Here is a 26,011-nt window from a genome sequence, read left to right on the forward strand (position 1 = left end):
TATCAAATAGGGACGGAGCCCACGAAGGAAGTAGTAATGAAATATAGATATTGAATTTCATATTATTGCATTAATAGACCGTTGTTCTTCCTTTAGAGAAAAAAAAAATAAAAAAATAATAATAATAATAAAGATTACCGCTTCTGCAGAATCTGCTTATTCTTTAACTGCTCGACAATCAGCATTATGGAAATCACAACAGGGTGATCACACCTCAGCTTGGCTTCGGGCGGTTCCTATTTCGGGGTTGGGTCAGACGATGAACGCTAAGACTTATCGCTATGTGTTGTCCTATCGGTTGGGTGTTCCATTGTTCTCTGTCTCGACGTCTTGTGCTGGTATTGTGGGTATTAAACATCGGCATAATGTTGTTCGGGATACCCTTGTTGATGTTTGCTATCGTTCTGGGATTTCAGCGAGAAAGGAGGTTGACATTGGGTTGGCTGGAGGGAACGACGAGGCCCTCAGACCTGCGAATGTGTTACTTTATTCATGGGATCGTGGTCGCGATGTCTGTGTTGATTTGACAGGGTCTTCTCCTTTGACACAGTCAGGGCTATCTGACTTTATTCCTGGGCGGGTTGTGGCTGATGCTGCTCATCAGAAGCGGGATAAGTATGAAGCTCGATGTCAGGCGATTGGATATGGTTTCATTCCCTTCTCCTTTTCTTCACTTGGGGAATTAGAGAACGAGGTTGTTGCGTTACTGAAGCGGATTCAGAGGTTCTCGACGACGCAAGACATTGGGGCTCATGCTGCAGCTCATATTTTCACTAGGGTAGAATTTGCTATAGCTAGAGGAGTGGGGGCCCAGATTGTATCTCGGCTTCTTACTAATTTATTGTAGGTTGTATGACTTTTGTTTTTGAGATATAATAATAATAATAATAATAATAATAATAATAATAATAATAATAATAATAATAATAATAAAATAACCTAGTGTCCATTTTTTAACCCTTGCCGTGGGCCGTGGGCCTTCAGAGGTTGTTTGCAATTTATGGGCTTTGGACCTTTCGTATCTGGCTCATCGTAATATAATCGAAACCAAGCCCAACAAACTGTGATTCTAAGTTGCTAACTGCTAAGCAAATTAGCAGACCTAATATTAAATTTTTAGTTTTGAATTTAATTATTAGTAGGTTATTTTAATTTTTAATTTGATTTTTTTTGTTTATTAAAAAGTAAAATACTTCCTCCGTTCTATTAGATAACACATTTGACTTTTAACATTATTCACAAACTTTACTTTGACTAGATTTTGTGATGTATAGCTAAGAAAAAACAATTGATTGGTTATTGTTAGATTCATCTTAACGTACATTTTCAACATATTAACTCTTTCTATTTATAACTTATTGATAATTATAGATATTCAAATAAAGTCTAACATTGACAAATTAAACGCGCTAAAAGAAACATGCCATCTAATTTGAAACTAAAGAAGTATGCTTTTTCATCCTCTAAATGATGACTAGTTTATCAGGATCATTAAGAAACTTGAAAAACCTGTCCATGTAATAAGGGAAAATGTTTATTCAAAAAAGTAGTGACTAGTGACTAGTGACTAGTGTCATTGATTTTCCATTGTCAAATACAAGTACATGTTAACGCACTCTTTATTGAGAGTAGTGGTACAAAAAAAAAATTGAAAGGTAATGGGGCGGTTAAGTTGTTGCTTTGTACATGAGAAGGGAGAGGTTAACGTTGTAGTTTCAATGGGGATTGAAAGTGACTAAATACGACACTTGGTTAGTTGCTTGGGCCCTTTGGCAATCAGCCGAAGAAACTTCAACGCATGCATTTATTCTAGTACTACCCCCTCTCCTATAAGGAAACCAAGTCAAGCTTGATTTAATAGAAATGAGAGTATCACAGATTTAGGCCATGTTTGGTAATTGGATTTTTAATGGCTTTTTGGTTAGCTTTTGGATTTTGGCTTTTTTAGGTGGTCAAACAGCCAAAAAATGTATTTGGTAATTGGCTTTTTAGTCAGCGAAAAAGCTGGCTTTTAAGCCAAAATGAAAAAGCTGCTTTAAGTAGCTTTTTTGTTGGCTTTTGGCTTGTTGGCCCACAAATTATCTAATAAACAGGCAACAACCACCAATTAATTTACTAAACACTTTTATAAACAGCCAGCTTAAACAGCCAATTTCAAAAGCCATTATAAATAGCCAAACATTCCAGCTGGTCAAACAAGCCAAGTGAACCAGCCAACAGTCATTTGCCAAACAAGGCCTTAGTGATAATTTAAGGGAGTGAGATTTCCTTACCTTTCTCCCAATCTCCGAAATTATCTATCCTACTAACTCAAGTTGAATTGACTCGTGAGGGGGTTCCGGCCTGATAGTGCCCTTCACCTTATCAACAAAAAAAAACCCACTCCTTTAAGGAATACTTAGAACTGTTAGAATCTTCAAAAGCATGTAATAACTTATTAAGCTGACGATTAAAACTCAGAAATATGCTTTATACTGTATCAAGAACATTTTCGAAAAAATTTGGATGGATTCGATTATTGGAATTAAGGTGGTTTAGTCTTTTTTTTTTTTTTTTTTTTTTTTTTAAACAGCAAACGGTGATTAATTAATTAAAATAGTGATCAATGTTACAAAATTAGGGTAAATAAGCACACAGACACTTATACCCTTAGGCCTATGACGGCTTGTGATCAACAAAACAACTAGGAGTAAAACATTCCGACTAAAGTTCCAAACATTGTGCAAACACAAAGCACTAATTAAGTTCAAGTTATTATCAATGTCCTTCCACTTATCCGTGAACAGAAGATTCTCAGAGGTATCCTTAGCTGCTATTAGTGATATCATCTTCATACACTTCTTTCGCAAAGCAGGGGGGTTCATCATAGAACTTTGCTCCACCTGTTGCCTCTGTTGCAATGGTCCAGTTGCCCTTCCAAAGCATTTTTGGCTAGATTGTGGGCGACTCTATTAGCCTCCCGAGGCACATAATTGAACGTGAAGGCGCATCCCTTGTCGAGTAAGGCCTGCATGTCCAACAAAATTACAGCCAACTCATGAGTACCATACTTGGCCACGTTCTCGATTGTCTCCTTGACCGAAAGAGCGTCAGTTTCAATAGTCACTTCCGTCAATTGTGCATCAACAGCCATTTGCATTCCCCCTCTTATTGCGATGAGTTCGGCTTGAGAAGAAGTACCAGTTGCTACCATCCAACTTTTCCCAAAGAACCACGTACCATCTGACATTCTAGCAACGGCTCCAGCACCTGCGAAAGATCCATTTTTTCTCCATGCTCCATCTGTGTTAATTTTGATGCAGGCTCCTATCGGTCTTTGCCATTTTTTTTCACGGATAAGGACGGCTGGAATCCTTCCTTTTCCCTGAAATATGCGAAGAGTTGCATCCAAATCCTGTTTATACTTATAAAACAAGGTAATGGGGTGATAGGTTGCAAATTGAAAAATAGCATAATTCCGGGCCTTCCAAAGATGCCACAAAGAAACGGAAAAAGCAACTCTCTAAGTAACACTCATGCTAAGGTTATAGTTAACCCATCCCTCCCAATCAATGTTGAAAAAGGTATGGTAATTGAACTCCTTATCCATCTTATTTAGGGAAAAAATTCTAGACCATAGTACCTTAGAGTTAATACAGCCAAGACAGAAGCAGTGGGGAGAATTTGATGTCCTATGTTCCAAACTAACATTTTGTATTTGAATGGTATAGGTATATGCCAAAGTTTTTTCCAGTTGATAGTTGGGAAAGAATGGTGAGTAACAAAATTTGAGGCCAAATTATACGCACTCCGAATGGTAAATTGACCATTGGTTTCTATACCCCAACAAAGAGTGTCTTTGACCGAGGCCACGGATGGGAGGGGGATTTTTTCAATGAGATTACATAGATATTCTGGAATAATATGCCTTATTCTATTAATGTTTCAACTCCCTTTATCTATGATATGATTAACCCCCCAATGAGCCATAGAATTTGGAATGGGTCTATCAATCACCAAGTAGATGGGTTTATCCCCCACCCAATGGTGATACCAAAGACAAATGTCTTCCCCATTCCCTACTCTATATGAAATTCCTTTCATTAGCAATTCCTTTCCTTTGAGAATATCTCTCCATAGAGGTGAATCATTAGTACTAGGAATACTATTAAGGAAGGTTGACCTCTTAAAATATCTAGCTCTAAGGATTTTAACCCACAATTTATCCGGTTCATGAATAATTCTCCATCCAAGTTTAGCCATGAAAGCAAGATTCCAGTTCTTAAGATTTCTCATACCAAGACCTCTTATTCCTAATGGGAGACAAACCTTCTCCCAACTAGTTCTAGAGAGGTAATGAGTTTTATCCACTTTGTTCCAAAGGAACCTTCTACAACTTCTTTCTAAATCATTTAGAATGGTTTGGGGAAGAAGAGTAGTTTGCATCACATAAAGAGGATAAGAATTAAGAACTAATTTAATTAAGGTACATCTACCAGCCATATTAAGGAGTTTTGCTTGCCAGCCTTTAATTCTTTTTTTAGTTTTATTAAGGAGATCCACATAATCCGAAATCCTAAGTCTATTAGGATTAATATCTACTCCTAAGTACTTACCAAATGAGGGAGCACCTTTAATATTTGCAGCATTAAGGATGGTTCTCTTAAGCGATAAGCACATTTTAGGAGGGAAAATGACTTTAAATTTGGTAGGACTAATAAAAAGACCAGATTTGTTACCAAAGTCTAAAAGGACCTCCTTAATAACTCTAACATTGTCAACTGAAGCCTTGGCAAAAAGAAAAACATCATCGGCATAAAAAAGATGGGACACACTCACATTATGATCAATTTTAATAGGATTCCATTGTCCCTCCCCTACCTTCTTTTCAATCATTAAAGAAAGTCTTTCAAAGCAAAGAACAAAAATATAGGAGGAAAGGGGGTCACCTTGTCTAATCCCTCTTGAAGGAGTAAAACTGTAACACCCCAATAATTCTCCCTTTTTCAAACTACTTACTTTAAATAAAAATAGAGGAGAACCATTGGCATGTTACCGCCACGTGTTAAAACGTTAAGGCTTTATCAAAGTATTGCAGCAGAAATCCAACTTAAATCTTAAAATAATATAATTTAGAAACCCAATAAGTCAAAGCTTACAAATTGGAACCATAAAGGCCCTTATTTAAAACCAAACCAATAATCAAAGTCCCAAAACATAATTAAAGTAGTAAAACATAAATAAGTTCAACACAAAGAACGAATACTCTCAATCACACCAATCCTTTGACAATGCGTATGTCAAATCCCCGAACTTCACATCATCAAGCTAACCTATGCAATACTGCTCCCCAATAATACAAGTGTAATAATTGGATCATCACAGGGTCATTGAAAGGCGAAGGCCATGACCAAAAGAAAACACACAAAAGCACGCAATCAGCAAAGCTGAGTACATACAAGCTACAACGTACCAAACCTAGCATGCTCAACTAATTAAAGTAAATAAACATACAACTTGAATTCATTAATCAAGACTCCACACTTAAACAATTCAGTTGACTCAACACACTTGCTAATCAATTCCAAACACTTAACTCTTTATATTTAATTTAATTAATTTAATTTGGAGTAAGCAATAGACGAGGTTGTCCAATCCATCAAATCATTTTGGTTCCAAATGACCATTTAAAATAAAAGTTTAGCGTGATGCAAGAATGGGCGCGACTCCATTCTCACAAAGTTAGTCTAGGATCTCATCTAACTTTCATTATAAAATAAAATGTAAATACCAAAAGAAAAGAGGACATGTTGATCAAATTAAACAAGCCTCGGAAAGCCACGGGCTACCACCGTGTACCCCAACCCATAATTGTCAATACTCCAGAAGTGCACGCTTTCCAGAGTTTTATTGCTCATCCATGTTTCACTTTACGTGATTACAAATTTAATTAATAGCCGACTCAATCAGATAGACCATACATAAAAATCATACATCAATTTACTTTTAATCTTATTTAGGACAATGGTGATCACATCACAAATTGACCTTTAATTCCATTAAACTTCCAAATTATCCAAATTGTTGAACATAGTCAACTCACCTACCCATTTCGGCTTAATCCACCTTTACTCAACATACTAAAAATTCATGATTGAGTAATAAAATAAATAACAACCTTGTGGAATAATTAATAAATTCATTCCACTTAAACCATTCAATTTCAATCCTTAATAATCCAAATGTGGTTAACAAACCGATCCAATAAAAATATGCTTGTATCAACATTCCATAAAAACAATTAATCCAATATAATTCAACATGTTTGCATACATAATTCCATACAAACATAATCAATTCACCAAAACATGTCTCAATCATAAACATAAGCACATGAATTAATTAAATTATAACCAAATAATTTTCATCCAAGTGTTCTCTAATCATGAAACTAAGTTCTTTTCTTTGGTACCTAAACATGATACTACTTACAACGAAGTAGACATGTACGTACCTCGTATAAACAATCCTTTGTGCCACATTTAATCACTTAAAAGTCTCCTAAGAAATAATCACTTCCTAGAAAACAAGCAACAACAATAAATTAATACTTAACCAAATTTCCAGCAATCTAATTTAGATTAAAAGTTCTTAAAACTCCATTAAAAACATGTTTTTATGGTTAATTAATCATTATAAATACAATAGGAACAAAAGCCCCAAATTAATTGCTTATTAGAACCCTAAAATCCCAATTTGGTTAAATTAAAACCCTAGGTTTTAAAATTATAAAATCTGAAAATTAAATCAACATTATAATCTGAAAATTATAATTTTAAACTATTAAAAACATGATTTTGATACTAAAAATATAAACTTTATTCCATAAAATCAAAACATAAACAAAATTAATACTTTTAAGCAAAATAGGAAAACAAAGGGGAGAGAAAGGGGGCAGCCACGGCAGGGCTGGCTGGTGGTCGGTGGTGGTGACCGTGAGTGAAAACTCACGTGAAAAGGAAAAAGAAAGGAAGAAAAAGAAAAGAAAGAAAAAGGAAAAAGAAAAGAAAAAAAAATAAAGGAAAAAAAATAAAGAGGAGAGAAAATAAGACTAACCTTTAGTGTGGGAAAAAATTTGGGGATGTATGGGGTATTTATAGGAGAGAGAGTGGTGTAAGGCAAGTTGTAAGATTGGGCCTCATAAAATTAATGGGTCAATCAAGTATGTAAAGTGAGATTGGCTTTGATTGTTTGGACATAAATATAGAATGAAGGTATGTATAAAAATTTGTACCAAAATAATTTTCGACTCAAAATTAAAAATTGAAACTTTTGAAATTAAATTCCGGAAAAATACAAATAAAAATTATAAATAATATATAATTTCATTTATAATATATTTTAAAAATATGAGGGATTACAAAAACTTTCCGTTATTTCCCCATTCCAAAGAATAGAGATTGACGGAGTAGTGATGCAACTTAAGATGAGATTAACAAGAGAATCCGGGAAATTCAGTCCTATTATTGTTTCTCTAATGAAACCCCATTCTAGACTATCATATCGTAGGCTTTGGATATGTCAATTTTAAACGCCATAAGATGTTTTTTACTAGCTTTTTTTTAAAAAAGTGAGCAATTTCCTTTATGACTAAGATATTCTCATCAATAGACCTTCCTTCAATAAAACTAGATTGAACCGGATTGATTAACTCCCCTAGAAGCGGTTTAATTCTATTAGCAATAATTTTAGTAATGATTTTGTAAATAGTATTACACAAACCAATGGGTCTAAAATCATTCATAGTTTCCGGTTGTTCGGTTTTAGGAATTAAGCAAATATAAGACTCATTAACATAGGCCGGAATTTTGCCATTTCTAAAACAATTAGAAACAAGGTCAACAATAGAATTTCCCACCACATCCCAATACCTTTGAAAAAATCTAGGTTGTATACCATCCGGTCCCGGGCTTTTCATGGGAGCCATCATAAATAACGCATTCTTGGTTTCCAAGTTAGTCACTTCACTATTTAGATACCCTAAGTCATCGTTCCTCACCACTGCTGTAGGACTAAAAGTCACTATTCTTGGTTGTGAAGATTGTTTAGACTTGAACAATTTTTTGAAGTAACTGACACAGACTTGTTTAAGCACATTCTGGTCATTAATCCAACTCCCTGACTCATCTTTTAAACAAAGAATTTTTCCCCTACTACTTTTAACCTTAGCAAGTATGTGAAAATATTTTGTGTTCCAATCACCATACCTCCTCCAATCCACCCTTGCTTTTTGTGCCCATTTAATTCTTTCAATTTTTAATATGTCATTAAGTTGGCTCAAGAGAATTTTTTCCAGATTTAGAAGGAAGGAAGAATGTCTTATACTTAGAGCTTTTTGAATACCTAGAATTCTTGCTGTTATTCGATTTTTATTCTGAGTTGTTTCATTGAAAATATGCTTATTCCAAATTTTAACCTCGGTGGTGAAGCAAATTTTTGACTCGTAAAAATTATTCCCCTTTTCCCAAGTTTTATTAAAAAACTCATCAAAACTAGGATTTTCAATCCAAGCTTCTTTGCATCGGAAAGGGAAGTTTTTACTACTACTTGTATTACCAGTATCAATCATAATAGGACAATGATCCAAGTATGTTCTAGCTAAGTGAAATACCTGTGTTTGCGGGTGCACCTTAAGCCATTCAGCATTTGCTAGAGCTCGATCAAGTCTTTCCCTAATTAGTTCCGTTCCTTCCCTTCCATTGTTCCAAGTGAAAGCCGGACCATTGTATCTTAAATCAATAAGCCCTCCAGCATCCGTCATCTCAGTGAAAACCTTTCCTTGAGAATTAGTTACTGGCCGACCCCCCATCTTCTCTACTTGAGATATAACTTCGTTCTTGTCTCCCATTAGCAGCCACGGGGTCGAAGAGGGAGGTAGGTTATCGCTCACTTTCCTCCATAACTCCTTCTTGTCTCTATCCATGGATGGAGCATGGACAGCAGAAATTAGCACCTCTGGCTCTACGGGAGAAAATTTGAATAAGGCATGGATGATATGAGGGGCATCCGCTGCCATATCCATAAGAATTGCCGGTTTACGCCAAAACATCCAAATCCCCCCTCTTAGCCCTTGCGCAGGAATGGATTTGAAATCCTCAAACCCGATTCTTCTACAGAGTTTATGCGCTACTTCATCACTCGATTTTGTTTCTAAAAGAATCAAAATCTCTGGTTTGTGCATTCTTACGACCTCAATAGCGTGAGGAGCAAAGTCTTTGCTAGTGGCGCCACGAACGTTCCACAAAATTGACTTCATATTGGCACAAGGTAGAGGGAATTGGGGAAAAATCCCTTTCCTCTATTCGAGATAATTATTCTTAGTAGGAAATAGACTCCCCCAATCCTTCCATTGGTCGAGTCTCCCCATTGCCCAAATGTCCTCTATTAATAATGGAGAGGCTATCATTCGAATCTCTTGAATTAGGTTCCCCGTGCTTGCAAATTGGAGATCCAATTCCATTCCCACTACTTCCATCACTGTTTCCAATCCTATCATCAAATTTTTGTTCTCCATAAGGTTCAATATTTGGCTTGTCAATTGCAAGAGAAATATTGGGAGGTTTTTTGGAGGAATTTCTGTAGGGATGAATAGATTTTCGTAGTCGGGATGAACGGGTGGAATAAGATGATTCATCATTATTCGAATACCCGCCTCTATTATGTTCCATTTTGCGGTTGGTATTGGTGTTGTTCTCATAACTGGCCAAAGGTGGGGGGTTGGGAATATTGGAAAAAGGTGGTGTTGTTATGATAAAGGTGAGACCCGGGAGAGAGTGGACGGGGTTTTGATTCTGTGATTCGGGTATGGTGGGTAAATTGTGGGAGCTATTGGTGCTGAGAGGAGGCAGGGTTGCGAAGGGTGATATGGCGACAGACGATTGGTTTGGTGATTCGATGGCATGTTGAACTGGTTGGGCAATGGTCTGGGTAGAATCGAGATTGGTGGCTGAGTTGATTTCCCTGCTTCCAGATTCTGGTTGTTTTGTTTTGTCATGGTTTGGTTGTGTTTGTTCTATGGCACGGTTTGATTGTGAAGCAGAGATGATAGAGGGAGCAGGGGATAAAAGAATTGGGGTTGGGCTATGATTGGCGCTCGGAATCGAAACGCCATTGGTGGAGTGGTTGTGCTTCATTCTTGGAACTGTGCCACCATTAATGTTGGATTGTTCCAAACCAAATGTTTTTTTTGGAAAACCATTCGGTTGTATTTTCTTCCCATTAATCGCTTCTTCCCCATACAAGTGTGCTGTATTTTTAATTTCGCCCTCTTCGTTTTCCTCCAATGTCAAAACATCCCATTGAATTTTTTTATTCTTCTTTTGGAGGCTATTAGTTTCTCTAGGAATCCTAGCCTTATTTCTGTCAGGAGCAAATCTTTCTTTTGTATTTTTCTTTCCCTCTAAATCTCCTTCCTTTTTTGCATTGTTGTCTTTTTTAAAATTTCTTTTTTTGGTTACCGCCAAAACCCATGGCGCATAGGTGTCTGTCGTTTCTTGCTGCAAACCTACCCTATCCTCTTTTTCTTTTTGCAGACTATTAGCTATGGGGATAGCCTCATTGTGTCTTGAGCACTCCCCTGCTTCAATGTTCCCAGTTTTGCCATCCTCCAGCAACGGCGTGTTGCAAAGGTGGTCTTTCCCTTTACTTGCTTGCTGTTTCAATCCTGTTTTCGACCCACATTGCTCTTTTGAGTGCCCAATCCTCCCACATTCAAAACAGAGACTGTGAATTTTTTCAAACTCAATTCTTTGCCAAGCTTTCCCTACCCACACCTTTGTAATTAAGGGTTTTCCCATGTCAATTTCGACATACACCCTAGCATATCTACACCTGCTTACCTTGTCGGTTGAATAATCAACTCTAATTGGATTCCCAACAACTTCGGCTATGTTGTACAATGCTTCCTTATCATAATACTCTACGGGGAGCTCCGGAAATCTTATCCACACTGAGATATTTTTGAAGCTTTCCAATGAAGGTCTGAAATTTTGCTTCCATCGTGCCATCATTAAGTAGTGATCTAAGATAAACCAAGGGCCTCCGAACAAGGCTTTCTCAAGATCATTTTGTATTGTAAATCGAAATAAGAAAACTCCGTTTTCCATTTCAATTACCTCTACGTTTCCTTTCGGATTCCACATTCTTTGGATCCTCTGTGTAATGAATTCAGATCGAATCTTCAGCCCAAGGCACTTCCCGATCAGAGTCATACTCCATGGCTGCCTAAGTTCTCTCAGTTTAGTTTTATCAAATTTGACAGCATGAAGATGAATTGTGATATCTTCCTCCTCATCTTCCCATTCCTGTGAGGCAACCACTATTTTCCTCGCCTCACTAAACCATTGCGACGATCTTGTCACTGCCTCCCTAAATGATCCGAGGGTCTTCTTCTTGTTGTTGTTCGACTCATCTTTTCTCTCTATCGCCACTTCCCCTTGAACAGGGGAGTGTGAAGGTTGTTGCTCTTGAGTTATCTCCATTTCCTGCACCTCTAGATCAGAGGCTACTTTCACAGCCATCTCATCCAACCTTATGACTGATCTGTTAACTAAATCAGCCTCTTGAGTGGATTTGGCCTCCATCTCCAATGACATCTCAGAATCCATAAGCTACACCTAACTAACGGAAGGAACAGAACGGAACTAACTAGACCTAAAGACTAATAGAGACCTCTATGACAAATACCTAGAAAGGCATTCAGATACAACCCGAGCTTACCCCTGCTAGAAGAGAGCTCCCGGAGCTCCAAACACTACTGTGTTGGAGAAAATCCCCGATGACTAAACTTCTAGAGAGAGAAAGCTTCTTTTAAGGTGGTTTAGTTACTAATGGATTGTTTAGCATCATTTTTTGTTTTCAGTTTCCCGATTTTTTGAAAACTAAAAAACAAACAGGAAGCAAGAAAAAGGTGTTTCCACTTTTCTGTTGTCAGTTTTCAAAATTATCATGATTTAAATAAGTTCAAATATTTTTTGATTCATTATGCGACATATATATAATATAATTTTAAAAACCAAAAAACAGAAAATCACAACAATGTCAAACGAACCCTGAATTGTCGACTTAATTGGTTTTTCAGAAATGAGCAAAGTAGTCACATTTTTTTAAATGAAAAAAAAAATATACTTATCTTCAATACAACTGTTTTGTATTCACTTTGATGAAACCATCGACACTAAATTGATAATATTAACTAGCAAATATCCCTATCAAAACAAATTTCACAAGTTCAAAATGCAACATGCATCATTCCAATCTTCTTATTACTCTCTCCATCCTAATTTTTTGCCTTAATTGACTTTTCGTGGTCTCCAATAAGCATCTTAAAACAGTTATATCTCTACTTTCACACATATAAATTTATAAAAACTAAATATCAATAAAATGTACAATGAGACGTATCCAACACGATCTTACATGACCATGTTATCAATTACAAATTAAGAATATTTTATGGTTTAAGTATATAAAGTTTGACCTAATTTTTTGCAATGGGGCAAAAATTCAGGGACAGAGGGAGTACTTGCACTACAACAAAATAAAGCAAAGGTTACGCTGAAAAACTATTGCCTAATATCAAAAAAGTGTTGCCTTGTAGCTAAGGCAACACATATGAGGCGTAGTTTATGCCCCCGTTGTCTATTCCTAAGGCAACACATTTTAGTTCAAAGACAACAATTTTAAAAGCCAAGATATAATGATACCTAAGGCAACACTTTCACAAAGGCAACAAAAGAAAATTGTTGCAATCTTAGAAAACATTAAAAAAAATGTTTTCTTTCAAAAAAAAAATATGTATCAAGCTCTTTATCTGTTGTATTAGATAGTAATAATACAATATTGTTGCCAAAAAATCTGATAGACAACGCTTTAAAAATTATTGTATATGAATTGAAAGAACTATAATGAATAAACGTGTGAACTGAACAATGGTAGAAAAATTAATCTAAATGGAAGCTGAACATCAATATAGATGTAACATTTTTTATATCATAACGCATGTGAACACATCTATCAAAATCCAAAAACAATATCCAAGTAAATATACAACACAATGTGTCTACCCTAAAAATGCTAAATAGATTCACAAACTAGTACATTATTAGTACCACTAATTGTTCGTATCTAATTGTATATACAATGGAGGTATTGTGACGTCCAAAGCGGGAAACAAGTCAATTGACTATAGACAATCTAAAGCTCTAATAAATCAACTCTCTTTCTCTGTCTTCAATATATATCTTTCTTCCATGTGCTTTACCTGTAATACCAATCAAATAAAAAAGTTAAAAAATAACATAGTTTTTCAAAATTTAAGATAAATAATTGAAATTCTAAACAAAGAATTAAAACCTTGGGCATCCTACAATGTCATATGACAGGAATCAGCTTCACCGTAATTGAATAAAAATGTTAGCTTCACTGTAATTCAATCAGAACCACTTTACACTCAGAGCTTCAACGTCAAAGAAAAAAGGTATCATTCTTACCTAACCTGGTCCAAGGAATAAAAATGTATGTTTTGCCAAGGTGCCACCAACTAATTTCAGTGCCGAAAAAATTCTTGTTAGGACAATAGATGTAGTCCCCTATGCAGAGAAGAATAGAATTGAAAGAAAAAAAAAGGGGGTTAGAGCTGACACAGAGTAAATTATAACATAAAAACGTATCTATCTCATTACATACTTGAATATCACCATTGAACTAACACACGATAACTTGTTGAGTATTTTGAGAGCAGCTTGAAGGCATTATGGTTGGTAGTCTTTGAATTTCAATTATAAATCCAATTAAATTTTAAAATATGAAAGGATACAAATTACTTTAAATAATAAAAATTATAATCATAGACAGTAGTAAGTCTAGTAACAAACCTGTATAACAAGAACTTTTCTCCATAGTTCTGCTTTACTGCACTCATGAACTCCTCAAGAAGCTCATCATATTCCTACAATAAAAAGTTATGTAACCTCAATCTATAATGTAGCGAATTTTTCATCACATGTATCAAAGAAAAAAAATTTAAAAAAGCTTTACAACCTTCCAAGTGGCTCTTCTTTGTCATAGACCAATGTAGAACTCATCGTTAAGCATTTTCTCGTTGTAAGTCCTGACATCAGTGGTTATTGGCAAACACTGAAACAAGAGAGGTAGGACGAACCTTCTCAAATTATATATTAAACATAATAAATTCACAAAGGATCTATTTTGCTTACCCTTGATGGACAAACTCCTCTAAGTGTTGTTTAATGAGCCAATTTTCCCACAAACATGTTCATTTTTACAACTATGAAATCACACAAGTTTTACAATAATAATGATCTATTTAGAGCTAGGGCACATCTAACCACCTGACAACCAAGATAACCAAGCCCCAAAATCCGTTTATAATCTGGCACAACTATAACTTGTATGGTTCTCTCAAGCTAATTTCTGAAAACTTCAAGAATTCTTCTCAATCACTTCAAGTTTAGAAATGCACCAAAATCACATTTGTTTACAAAAGACACCAGTATTTCCAAATCCACATATTAATTTAAGAAGTAATTTGTAAAAAATTGTAGGAAAAATAGAATAAAAATAAAAAAGAAAATGCAGAGTATTCTTTTTAGCAACCCTACCCAACTCAATGCAACAACCTCACATAGGCATCAAGAGAACAATAATAGCCTCGCTGCGATAGAACCAAGTTAGCAGACCACATAAATTTCTAGAAGGCATAACTTTCGGCACACAATTCCAAATTGAGAAATTTTTGAGCCTAGATTGGATAACTTTTCAAGATCTATAACTTTTATGAAGGGGATAGGGGCTAAAAACGAATGCAAGTCCATAATTTTGGGACAAATAGAACTGCAGCTATGGGGAAACTGCAAAGGAACAACAACAGCAATACAACATGGCAACAACAACATTATTACATGCAGCAATAATTTCAGACAAAATACAGTAGCAATTAAACAGAAAAACTATAGCAGCACTGTTAACATTCAAGCAACAATAATACAGAGTAGACAATAACACTAACTCAGCTTTTTCCAGATAAAAGCAATGCTAACACCAAACTCTCACACACAACCCACATTCTTGAACATCTATGTAGAATATATCTTGATTAAAGAAATTATTTAATCGCATCCAAATTATTCCATCTAAACATTATTGTACCAAATTGCATCCACCAAAATATTGTATGTGAATTATTTCCATCAATAAACACATGTAATCAAGTGGAGATGTCAATAAAATGGCTACAAATCTTAAGCAACAATTGAATGTACAACAGCTCATATATTAACGAAATAAATGCAATTATGAAATGTAACATTACTACAGTATCATACAAGCAAATTCAAGTTAAGCAGGATAAATAATGACTATATAATCTGGTTATTAATTTCATAAAGAAGGTGGGCTGAGCTTGTAATCCTTTTTTCTTTGAATTTTGATTGATAGAAATCAATTCATTAATTTCATTCCTAAAGATAACTTACACCAGTGGCTGATCTAGAAAACCAATATTATCAATTCCTAAGGAAAAAAAAATCGAAAAAACCAATATTATCAATTCCTAAAAAATTTAGAAACCCTAACTCTCTCATTTGATAAACTAAATAACAAATCATCAATTTCAAGCAACATCCACACTAACTTGATAGATTACATAACATAAACAATTAATTTATGCACAAAATCAACCCAACAACTCATGTAGAATAACAAATTAAAAGCTTAAAAATCAATAGTTAAGTATGAATACGGAATTAACTTGTCTAGAGTGTGGCTGTGCGGTGGCTGGAGACTGGAGTGCGGTGGATGGACGGTGCGGCGGCAGGTTGGCACACAGGTAGCAGCGGTGGCTGGCAGTGGCAGATTACCCATTGAAGAGAGAGAAGCGTTTCTCGCTGCGATTTTTTTTCCGTTGTTAATTATGAGTAACTGATTCTTAGTGGAAAAACCCAAAAAACAATTCACCATTTTCGCGGTGATTGATTGTCTTTATTTTATTTATTTATTTATTTTTTGAGATAAAAGTTCCACAGTAATTTTAATTTTTTTTTAGTTTTTAAGAGAGTTCTACTTTTTATCTCTTATTATGAGTATATGAGGTTTTTTTATTTCAACTATTAAAGAAAAAAAGTGAATTTTTTTATAACTATGTATAGAAGAAAAAGGTTTAATTTTTTTTTTAATAAGGATAATGGTCTAATTTCTATCTCTTAACGAGTTTTATGTCATGATTTCTATTTTTCTTATAAAGTACTCTGTGTATTTTGAATATTTGATAGGTAATTAGGTAAAGGGCACCTTCTACCAATGCCAATCAATGCTCAACTCCTTGTAAATTATTTTGATCAATGTCTCAATGAGTTATAAAGGTTAAATAACTTCATATTATTTATAAAATAATGCGGCATATTGATTAGTTTTGAAAACGATAGTAACTTGCCCTATATTAAATTAAATCAGTTTTAAATCATATATTCATATCTAAGCTCCCTATTTCTGGTCAAGATATGCCAATTATAGGAATATACAATTTTATCCAAAATTATCAAGATAAATATGCGGGCTTCTAAAATAATCTTCTAATTAAGAGACATAATTGATAAACCAATACAAGGTGAAATTCAAATAGAGTTGTAAATGATCTACCTGTACCAATTAGGTTTCAAACCTAATAGTATTGTACTTAAAATCATATAAACATGATGAGCCTAAATCATTTCATTCTACAACTAACTTATTTTACCCAAATCGCTTATAATTAACCTGCCACAAGTTTTAACTCAAATTTTATTGTTTATAACCCACCAAAAGTTTAACTGAAATCATATAAACCCGGCCACCCATTAGACCCGTTTTTACCTATAAGTCTATTACCCATCATACCCAAATTATTTACAACGAACCCACAACCTGTTTAACCCTAACCACTTTAGTGTGACTCATATTATATGGTACATTCAGTTGTCGATAATTCAACACCAATTTGATTTAAAAATAATAAGTTGATAGATAATGATAAGAATGAAAATGATAATGATACGATGACCCATAAATGACTTAATGTGATAACTCAAAGCCCCTTAAACCTAAAATCATTGACACGTTTGGTATTTTGTTTTTTAAAAAAAAGTTAAATACAAATTTTGTTCAATAGTTTTTTTTCCTTTATCAAATACAATTTTTTTTTATAATTATATATGTTGTTAAATAGGTATTATAATAATATAATGCTTTTATAATATAAACTTTTATATTTTTATATAGACAACAATTTGATTGTTGTTATCTTGTAGGGGAACATATGAAATAAATGTTGTCTTATGTAAGAGAAGAGACTACATTTAATAATATTGTTGTCTAACATACTCTAAAGCAACACTTTTGCAACCGTTGCATTGTCATGTACTATAGATTGGTATGATTAAGGTAACAAATAAGAATTGTTGCCATTTCCTACAAAAGACAACATTTGTTATTTTGTTACAATTTTATGTGTTGCCTATTCTTATGTTTTTTGTAGTGTTGGGAGCTCCCTTCTCTATAATTTAACAAATTCAAGTTTGGGGACACTATTAAAATCAACTTTGTTCCAGATATGCTCCGACAACCTATATCAAGGATCTGCAAAAACCCAATCATTTAGCCAAGCACCTACACAATCAATGCAAGTTAGCTAACTTCGAGGTTTGTCTAGGAATAACCACTTTGATGACAAAGTCAACTACGGTTTCAAGAACATAAGAGAAAAGAAGAGAAGAAGAATGATAAAGAGAGAAGAAGAGAGAGTTTTTAGAATTTTTAGAATATATTTATTACCTTGTAAATGAGGAAATTAACGAGTATTTATAGGAAGATTAACTTGGCCACGTGGTTGTATTCAATGCCGCAAGTGGCAAGTGTCCACGTGTTTGAAGCAACCAGCCACGTGGGTGATTTTAAGGTTGTGTATTTGCGATATGGTCATATTGTCGTTATATAAATTGGTTACCAAGGTCTGACTTAACTAATTCGGATCCGTTATTTGTTATATCGGCACCGATATCACCTTACACAAACTCGATTGTGGCATGAAATATTCTTTGAAACTTTGACGACTACACTTGCTAAATCTTTGGGTATTTAAAAGCTATCAAAGGAAGGTTAAAGCTTAATAGATTGACTAAATGATGCTTTCAAAAAATAACACAAAAAATGATTGATTAAATGACAGAAATTAGATAGATCTTCTTTTGGTGACCCATTAAAATCTACTTGTATGTACTAATTTATGTGATGCTAACCTAACGGGAAAAAATCATCAAATTTAAAAATGACTGAACCATCATAATATCATATATAGGACCCATCAACTATTTCCCCCACATCCAACCAATTGAAGACGAAAGGCAAAGGACAGGCAAAGTTTCAAAGAAGAAGGACAAGCACAAATTTTGTGAATTGTGATGCCCACTTCATTATTTCTCTATCGGCTTACGAATGACTCCATTGTATTTTTGACATGTTGACAATTTTTTTAAAACGCAAAAATTGGTGCTCCATGTGATAATTTGATATTTGGGCTTCAACCAACACAAAAAAGGTTCATATCTTTTGGTACATCTATAACCACCGCCACAAAATGGAACAATAGTAGAATATACTCGGATTTTCAAGAGATTTAAATTAATTTTATTTCCTATTATATTAATCAAACGAAAGTATATTAGAAGTGTAAATCATAGAAAATTCATAAGACAAAGATTATCACCATCTTAGGGCTTGTTCTCATACATTTATTTTCAGTTCAGTTCAGTTCATCTTCTAATTTCCTTCTCTTATAAAATATTTATTTCAGCTCAGTTACGTTCAATTCAGTTCAGTTCAATTCAGTCTATGAGAACATGCTCTTATTTATCTTAATCTCTAACTAATTGATCATAAGAGTTACCATCATACTAGAGAAAATATGCAATAGGACATTTGTTTTCACATAGATTGAGTGAATTGAACCATTACCATACATATATACATGGAGTAAGTTTAGATAGGATTATCTTAAATTAATTTTCAAAATGAGTAAACTAAAATAATAAAACTCTAACACAAAGTATCAAAAATATCGTGTCTAACCGTTTAAAAAAAAAAAAAAAAAAATCCCGTGACAAAAAATAGTAATGTCACTCTCATCTTGCAGCAGGTCACTAGACTTGCTACCATTCAAAACTTTGTCACTGATAATCTTCTTTCCCAAAAAAAAAAATATTAAAATTAAATTAAATAATCTACATCCAAGATTCCAAGTGTATGTAATAATCGTATAACACGTAGGTCCAAAAAAATTAAAATATAAATAACACTCAAACTATACAATATTAGTTCATCTGTTAATAAGAAACTGTCAACTACAAAAGTAAGATTATAAAAAAACTTTCCTCAAAAACATTCTTTTATATTCAAAAACAGCAGGAAACTTAAATAAATTAAAGTTACAAATGATTAATTAATTAAATATACTACAACTAGAACTGGGTAAGCAGACATGACAACCATGAAGCACATGACAATAATAAGGACAGAGTACTTCAACATGGGAAGTTAGCCAAACGCAACCTCAATCTAGGCCCACTTAGAATTTTCTAACATTCATACAAAAAATATCTTAAAAACTTTTTAAACAAAAGTTTCATTTTCCAAAAGCAAGCAAATATATATGTCCGTTTTTAAATAAGGAAAAATTAGAAATAATAATCCCAACTTTCATCAATTTTGGTAGAATAATCCCAACTTTAGATTATACTGGAATAATCCGAACTTTAAGGGGTGTTCTTTTTCTTCAATCCCAAACCGGTCAACAAAAGTCAATGACCTACTATATCAAGTCATTTGACACTTGGCAAGCTCTGATTGGTCCAAAAATTAAAAAAATAATAATAATTAAAAAAAGAAAACCAAAAAATCAGAAAACCTAGCCAACCCCCACCCACCGTCCCCTTCCTCTTCCCCCACCATCATAGCCAGACCGCCACCTCTCCCCTCTCCGGACCGCCGCCTATCCCCCACCCCTTGCGTCGCCGTTAGGGGTGTCCATAATTCGGATAAAAACCGAAATCCAATCCAATCCAAACCGAATTATCAATTCGGATCGGATCCGAACTTTAAATCGGATCGGATCGGATTGAGATTTTTTGAAAATTCGGATTTTCGGATCGGATCGGATTGACCCTATTCGGATCCAATTAAAACCGAACACCGAAATTTAGTTACCAACATTTATATAATGGTCTGCTGTAGTTTATAATTGGGCCTTTAAAATTTAGCCCAAATACAGACTATATAACTAAAAACCCTAAATTTGCCTCTTTCAGTCTTCATTACTCCTCAAGACCTCAACGCCTCCTGACTCCCTCATTCCCTCAACTTATCAAGCGCTCTTTCTTCATCATCTATTCATCTCATGAAAATTTAAATCAAATCATTCCTTATTCTGATCTCACAATCCTAAACCACTTAAGGTAATTTGCTACCCTTCTTCTATTGTTTTTTTATTATTATTATTTTTTTTGTTGAATTTCAACTAAATTTTTTTAATTTATTCGTAATTATACTTGCAGAGTTGCAGTATGTCACGAGTCTCACGCAAAGGGGGGGTTGAACCTAATAATGTTGAAGCTAATAATGCTGAAAGTAATGTTGATGTTTGGAGGAAGTTGAGCAACTTGAAGAAGGTGATTGCTAAATCTTTTTATTTTCTTGTTTTAATTATGTATTAATATTGTTATTGATTTTAATTCTAATTATTATTTGTTCTTTATTTTTTCTCTCAATATCAAGATTTGTGCAAGATATCCATTGCTGAGCCTGAAACAGTTGAGGTTTTAGACGACTAAGCTTCTGCCTTGATTAAAGAATGCTGGTGGGCTGTTTTTCCTGCTGTTTGCTGCTGTTCGTTGCTGATTTTGCTGCTGTTTGCTGCTGATTTTGTTGTTGTTTGCTGCTGTTTTTGCTGCTGTTTGCTGCTACTTTTCTTCTTAAGTTGTTCCTGCTAGCTTTTTTGTTGTAGTGAACTCTTAGTGTTGCTTTTAAGTTGTACTATTTATTTTGAACAATTTAATTAGTCTTGATGTTAAATAATTTATGTTAATCTTGACTACCGTTTTATGTTATCGTATTAGTTTATTAGACGTTATAAATCAACTTAATTTAATTCGGATTTCGGATCGGATCCAAAATAACCGAATTTTAATTCGGATTGGATCGGATTGGATTGGAAGAGTAATTCGGATCGGATCGGATTGAAAAAATGAAAACCGAATTATAATTCGGATCGGATTGGATTTGGCCTAAATCCAAACCGAAAACCGAATGGACACCCCTAGTCGCCGTTTCCCCCCTTCCCGAAACCCCTTCCTATTCCCCCCACGCAACCAACGAAACCCCAATTTCGCAGCCAACGATACCCCAAAACGCAGTTGCCGAAACCCCTGTATCGCAGCCAATGATACCCCAAATCGCAAATTCAAGGCTGTTTTGCAAATTTAGGGGTGATGTTTAGGTGATTTCGGGATTAAGGGAGTGGTTTCAAGTGAGTTTCGTGACAGGTGCCGACCGGCGTTCGTGGCTGGGAAATTGAGAGGAGAGAGAAAATGAAAAGGGGTTAACGTTTGGCCGGATTTCGTGAGTGGTGGCCGGATTTCGGGGCTGGTGGATGAATTTCGTTGATGGTGGTTGGGTTTCTTGGCTGGCCGGATTTCATGGCTGGTGGCCGGCGTCCATGGTTGGTGGTCGAATTCAAGGATTTTCAGTTTTTTTTTTTTTTTTTTGTTTTTTTAATTAAATTTTTTTAACCACTTAATTTGTTACACGTGTCACTTTAACAAAAAAAAAATAATAAAATTAACTCATTCAACCGGTAACCGGTATTTGGGATTGAAGAAAAAGAACACCCCTAAAGTTCGGATTATTCCAGTATATATTAAAGTTGGGATTATTCTACCAAAATTGATGAAAGTTGGGATTATTATTTCTAATTTTTCCTTTAAATAATTGTAATTCATTCTCCATAAATGGATTAAAGTGTTCCACTTCTTCATATCGGGTTATTTTAAGGTAAGGTGATTTCAGGTTCAGAATAGGTTAATTTTTTGGGTCGCACTTTGAACAGCCCTTTTTTGCACATTTTCTTTGGGTTATTTCGGAATATAAGAGTTATGGACGGACTTTTGGTCATGTCCAGTTTTGCTAGCTCTACTTGAAAATACCCTCTTCTGTTGACAACACTAGTAAGTGAGGAATGACGCAGAAACCTTAATAGAGAAGGCAATTAGTGGTATACGAATACAACAGCAATAATTCTTCCTATCCAGCGTAATATTCTATACTACAGCTGTCTGAAAACATCTTCCATCTACCAGGACGCTTAGAATGAACAACTCCCAGCAAACTAACAGATGGATTGTTCTTCTTCTTCTAATTTGGTTTATTCTTTTCTTTTTCGCTTTCTTTGCTGGGAAAAGGGGGGCAAAGGGGTTGATCATAGCTTGTACGGAGTAGCTTACAATCATCGAACATGAACATTGTAAAGGGTAAAGCAAGAACGGAAAATTAAAAATCAACGAATTGGATAAATGAGAACTAAGCCGGAAGAATCCATAGAACACAGTATAGCAAAGACAGGAGGTGAAAGAATATACGAATATATTAGTCTAAAACCACAACACAAAACTATCTATCGCTCCAAACAGCCTCTCAGCATTTCCTCAATCTAAAAGAGTATATGAGATTAGTCATGCCATACCAAGCTAGCTCCTCCAGGCATGATCCAACAGGAAGTTCCCTCTATAAGTAATTGGATATGTACCAATTTTCCATACAAAACCGAGCCCCAGGAATTAGATATGTACAGAACTCCCAAAAACTCCGATTGACCAATGTGATACCTCAAACATCACAGAGAAAAAAGTTCTGGTCAAATGTATCTCGGAATACCACCCTAACATAGGTCAAACCAGCCGCATCAGAAAACCAAAACCAGCCGCATCAGGCTCTCACTCGCTTTCTCTGACACAATTTCCAGGCAACAGGAATTTATACTTATCAGCATTCTCCAAAAGATACGATGGTAGATGAACAGCAGAATAAGAATGAGGGACAGGCCCCATCTTTCCGATTATCTCCTTAAACGTGTATTCCTCGGGTAACATATCAAACAAGTCAGCCCCTTTGCAGATTACATTCTGAATTCTTTTGGGGTTCAAGTAGTGAGAAAACCTCACTCTGTCACTGTGGCTATAAGCTTTCATCTTGAAGATAAACTCACTTATACGGCGGAAGCAAAAGCTGCAATGCCACCCAGCATCAGCCAACTGGGTATCAGTTTGCCTGAAATGAGCATACCTCGTCTTCCCTGTCTGATATTTGTGTATCGAAGCCCTCCAACTGTTGTTATCCACAAGAAATTCAAACGAGTACAAATAGTTCTTTAGCTGCAAATGAAGGACCTCAGGGGTATCATCACACCACCTTAACAGATTTATGGTATGCCTACTAGGTATCTCATCAACATCAGACATTATCAATAAATCATCATCTGAAATACCCGCAATTCTCAGGAGTTGATCCAATGCAACACGCTGATACGCTTCCTCAACAAACGGATTCTCACCCTTAATGAACCGACCCCCAATAGTCCCATAAGTCAAACGAGGCTCAACAAATTTGAACTGATCTCTATTAGCAGCAAACACCAGAGGCTTTGGCAACCCTGTGAATGTAGAGTTCGACTCAAGAAGCACAAACTGTGTAATGTAAGGGTACAGCTCCTGCCACCTTATATTGAGAACGTCGACCTCATTGCTGAACAGAACAGCATCATAAACTCGTCTTGGGTACTCACGAACCCCCCAACCGTGAAGCTTACAAAGATTTTCCATGGTCACATTTTCATTGTAGTAGTGTGGAATAACATTGAAAGGTTTTGGTGGTTTCTCCCACAACGGTCGGAGAAAATATGTTATTTTCTGGCCATGTATATAGATACCCAAGGTGCACATCGGAACGATCAAGAACAAGAACAAACAGACCTTCAAATCGATCCCTCGAAGAACACAGCATAATCTAGACATGCTTGATTTGCTTGACTGCTAGAAGATAAACAGAACATAGTTCATAAGTAACTGAGCAATCAACACCATATCTTAAATTTCAGATTCAAAAAAAGCATATACCAATTTCTTCATACTCAACAAATCCAATCCTAATTGTTTATACCATTCAAAATTGGTGTTCTTTATTGTTATATAAGCAACATTGAAATGGAATATTAATCATACAAATTGCAAAATAAAACACAGAATTCAATAGTTTCAAAGAGAAGCATTGAAATTACCAGAAGAAACCCAATTCAAAATATAATTAAAACCAAATAGATCTATAGAGGTGTATACTAATCAGCGATACATATTAAAAATGTCATTAATTCAATTAAACCTAAAATGAAAATTCAAAGATGTTCTGAAGAACATTCAAAAGATTCACAAATACCCAGATGAAAAACTACTCAAAAATCAACAAATTAATCAGAAATCAAGCAAATTCAATCAAACAAATTAAGGGATTCATTCAAATAAATCCAATAATGTGAAGAAAATTCAGATCACCAAAAAAAATCCCAAAATATAGAGAGAAAGTAATTACCTGGCAACAACAATCTTTGCACAAACTATCGGTTTTTTTGGAACAATAATGGCCACCTTGTTCAGCCATCAACAACATTTTCCCTGCTATATCTTTCGCATTACCCGTTTTTGTCGACATCACAACAAATTTATAATTATTTTTCCAATCAAATTTAACCCAAAAATTTCAGGAAAAAAAAACCAAGAAATTCCAGATAAAAAAAATATATATAAATCCCAGAAATCTCTCAGTTTTTATCTCTTCTATCCAACAAAAATTTCCCAACTTTTTTCAATAATTTTTCCAATGAACAAAATCTGGAACAAAAAAATAAAACACAGATTGGCGAAATTACAGGCGATTGGTTTTTCCAGAAATGCTGAAAACTAAGGAAAAATATATAATTGTGGTTATATAAGTAATTTAAGGGGAAAAAAAAAGATGAATAATAATAAAAATATAGTTCAAGAGAAAAAAAGGGGAAGAGGGTTATGTGGCTAAATATAGGTGATAATGGGGCGCAGTTGTTAAGACTTTTTTTCAGGCTTTTTTAGAGAGATAGCCGTTTTCCTTCTGTTTTTTTTTTAATTAATATGAATATCATATATTATACGATTAATTTATTTTTTGATATATTTTACTATAATGTGACGAAGCTAACTGTTTTATAGGTGTATGAAATTTGTGGATTAGTGATATAACCAAGGGTATTTTGGTCAATAAAATTGACTAGGATTTTTGCCAAGTTTATAATAACGAGTCCAAAAGACGCGTTTAGAAGAGTTTGCGAGTTATTGGATTGACTGACTCAATCCACGGGGTAGTGTAACGGAAACTTAATGATGATGGTGAGGTTGAGGTTTACTTAAGAGTTGTGGAAATTTTAGGAACTTTTTGTTTTGTACTTGTTGTATGGATTTGATTGGTATGAGTAAATTACCTTTGCCATTCCTTTGTCAATTGTCATGTTACTACTCTCTCTCTTATCTCTTTTTTAAGGCCGTAATTTAATGAATTGTTAGATACAGTTTGTTCTCACCGTGTAAAATTTATGTTATGATGTATAATGATTTCTAAAAATGAAATCACAAAATATATTTATAGGTTATTAGTAATGTCTTCATTGTATTAGCTAATCCAAAATTAATATTACAAATTTAGCACCTTTTTTAACTTAGAAAATATATTTTGTCATCACCATAATGTTACAAGTGTGTGCTGGACTAGGTTATGCTCATTTTATTTGCTTGTCAAAATAAAATTGCTTGAATTTAGGTGTTATGGTATAAACTTTTTTAACACATAAGCT

At 34.6% G+C, this 26,011-nt stretch overlaps 2 protein-coding genes and 2 long non-coding RNA genes across 11 annotated transcripts; 1 reads left to right on the forward strand and 3 right to left on the reverse strand.

The window, feature by feature from the left end:
* Positions 1-2,863: 2,863 nt before the first annotated feature.
* LOC145627247 (uncharacterized) lies at positions 2,864-9,220 on the reverse strand. Its single transcript, XM_081679640.1, has 3 exons — positions 7,911-9,220; positions 3,955-4,885; positions 2,864-3,394 (listed from the first exon to the last, which is right to left on the reverse strand). The coding sequence occupies exons 1-3, from the start codon at positions 9,218-9,220 to the stop codon at positions 2,864-2,866; spliced, it is 2,772 nt and encodes a 923-aa protein (XP_081535766.1).
* Positions 9,221-13,011: 3,791 nt separating this feature from the next.
* Positions 13,012-16,019, reverse strand: LOC145640973 (uncharacterized). Of its 7 annotated transcripts, XR_014115077.1 has the most exons (4): positions 14,080-16,019; positions 13,914-13,987; positions 13,726-13,804; positions 13,012-13,628 (listed from the first exon to the last, which is right to left on the reverse strand). It is a non-coding gene; the product is annotated as an uncharacterized LOC145640973 (long non-coding RNA). The 7 variants fall into 7 exon arrangements; XR_014115083.1 differs by having other exon boundaries at positions 13,012-13,987; positions 14,080-14,175; positions 14,256-16,019; XR_014115066.1 differs by lacking the exon at positions 13,726-13,804.
* A 4,343-nt stretch (positions 16,020-20,362) lies between these two features.
* Positions 20,363-21,191, forward strand: LOC145641015 (uncharacterized). The gene is made up of 3 exons (XR_014115099.1): positions 20,363-20,540; positions 20,640-20,753; positions 20,860-21,191. It is a non-coding gene; the product is annotated as an uncharacterized LOC145641015 (long non-coding RNA).
* Positions 21,192-22,624: 1,433 nt separating this feature from the next.
* On the reverse strand, positions 22,625-25,311 carry LOC145640997 (uncharacterized). Of its 2 annotated transcripts, none has more exons than XM_081692213.1 (2): positions 24,721-25,311; positions 22,625-24,164 (listed from the first exon to the last, which is right to left on the reverse strand). In XM_081692213.1, the coding sequence occupies exons 1-2, from the start codon at positions 24,838-24,840 to the stop codon at positions 23,073-23,075; spliced, it is 1,212 nt and encodes a 403-aa protein (XP_081548339.1). In that variant the 5' UTR covers positions 24,841-25,311; the 3' UTR covers positions 22,625-23,072. The 2 variants fall into 2 exon arrangements, with proteins under 2 accessions (XP_081548339.1, XP_081548332.1); XM_081692206.1 differs by having other exon boundaries at positions 22,625-24,167.
* Positions 25,312-26,011: the final 700 nt, after the last annotated feature.

Source organism: Chenopodium album, chromosome 1, assembly GCF_948465745.1.
Source record: "Chenopodium album chromosome 1, dcCheAlbu1.1, whole genome shotgun sequence".
Taxonomy (NCBI): domain Eukaryota; kingdom Viridiplantae; phylum Streptophyta; class Magnoliopsida; order Caryophyllales; family Amaranthaceae; genus Chenopodium; species Chenopodium album.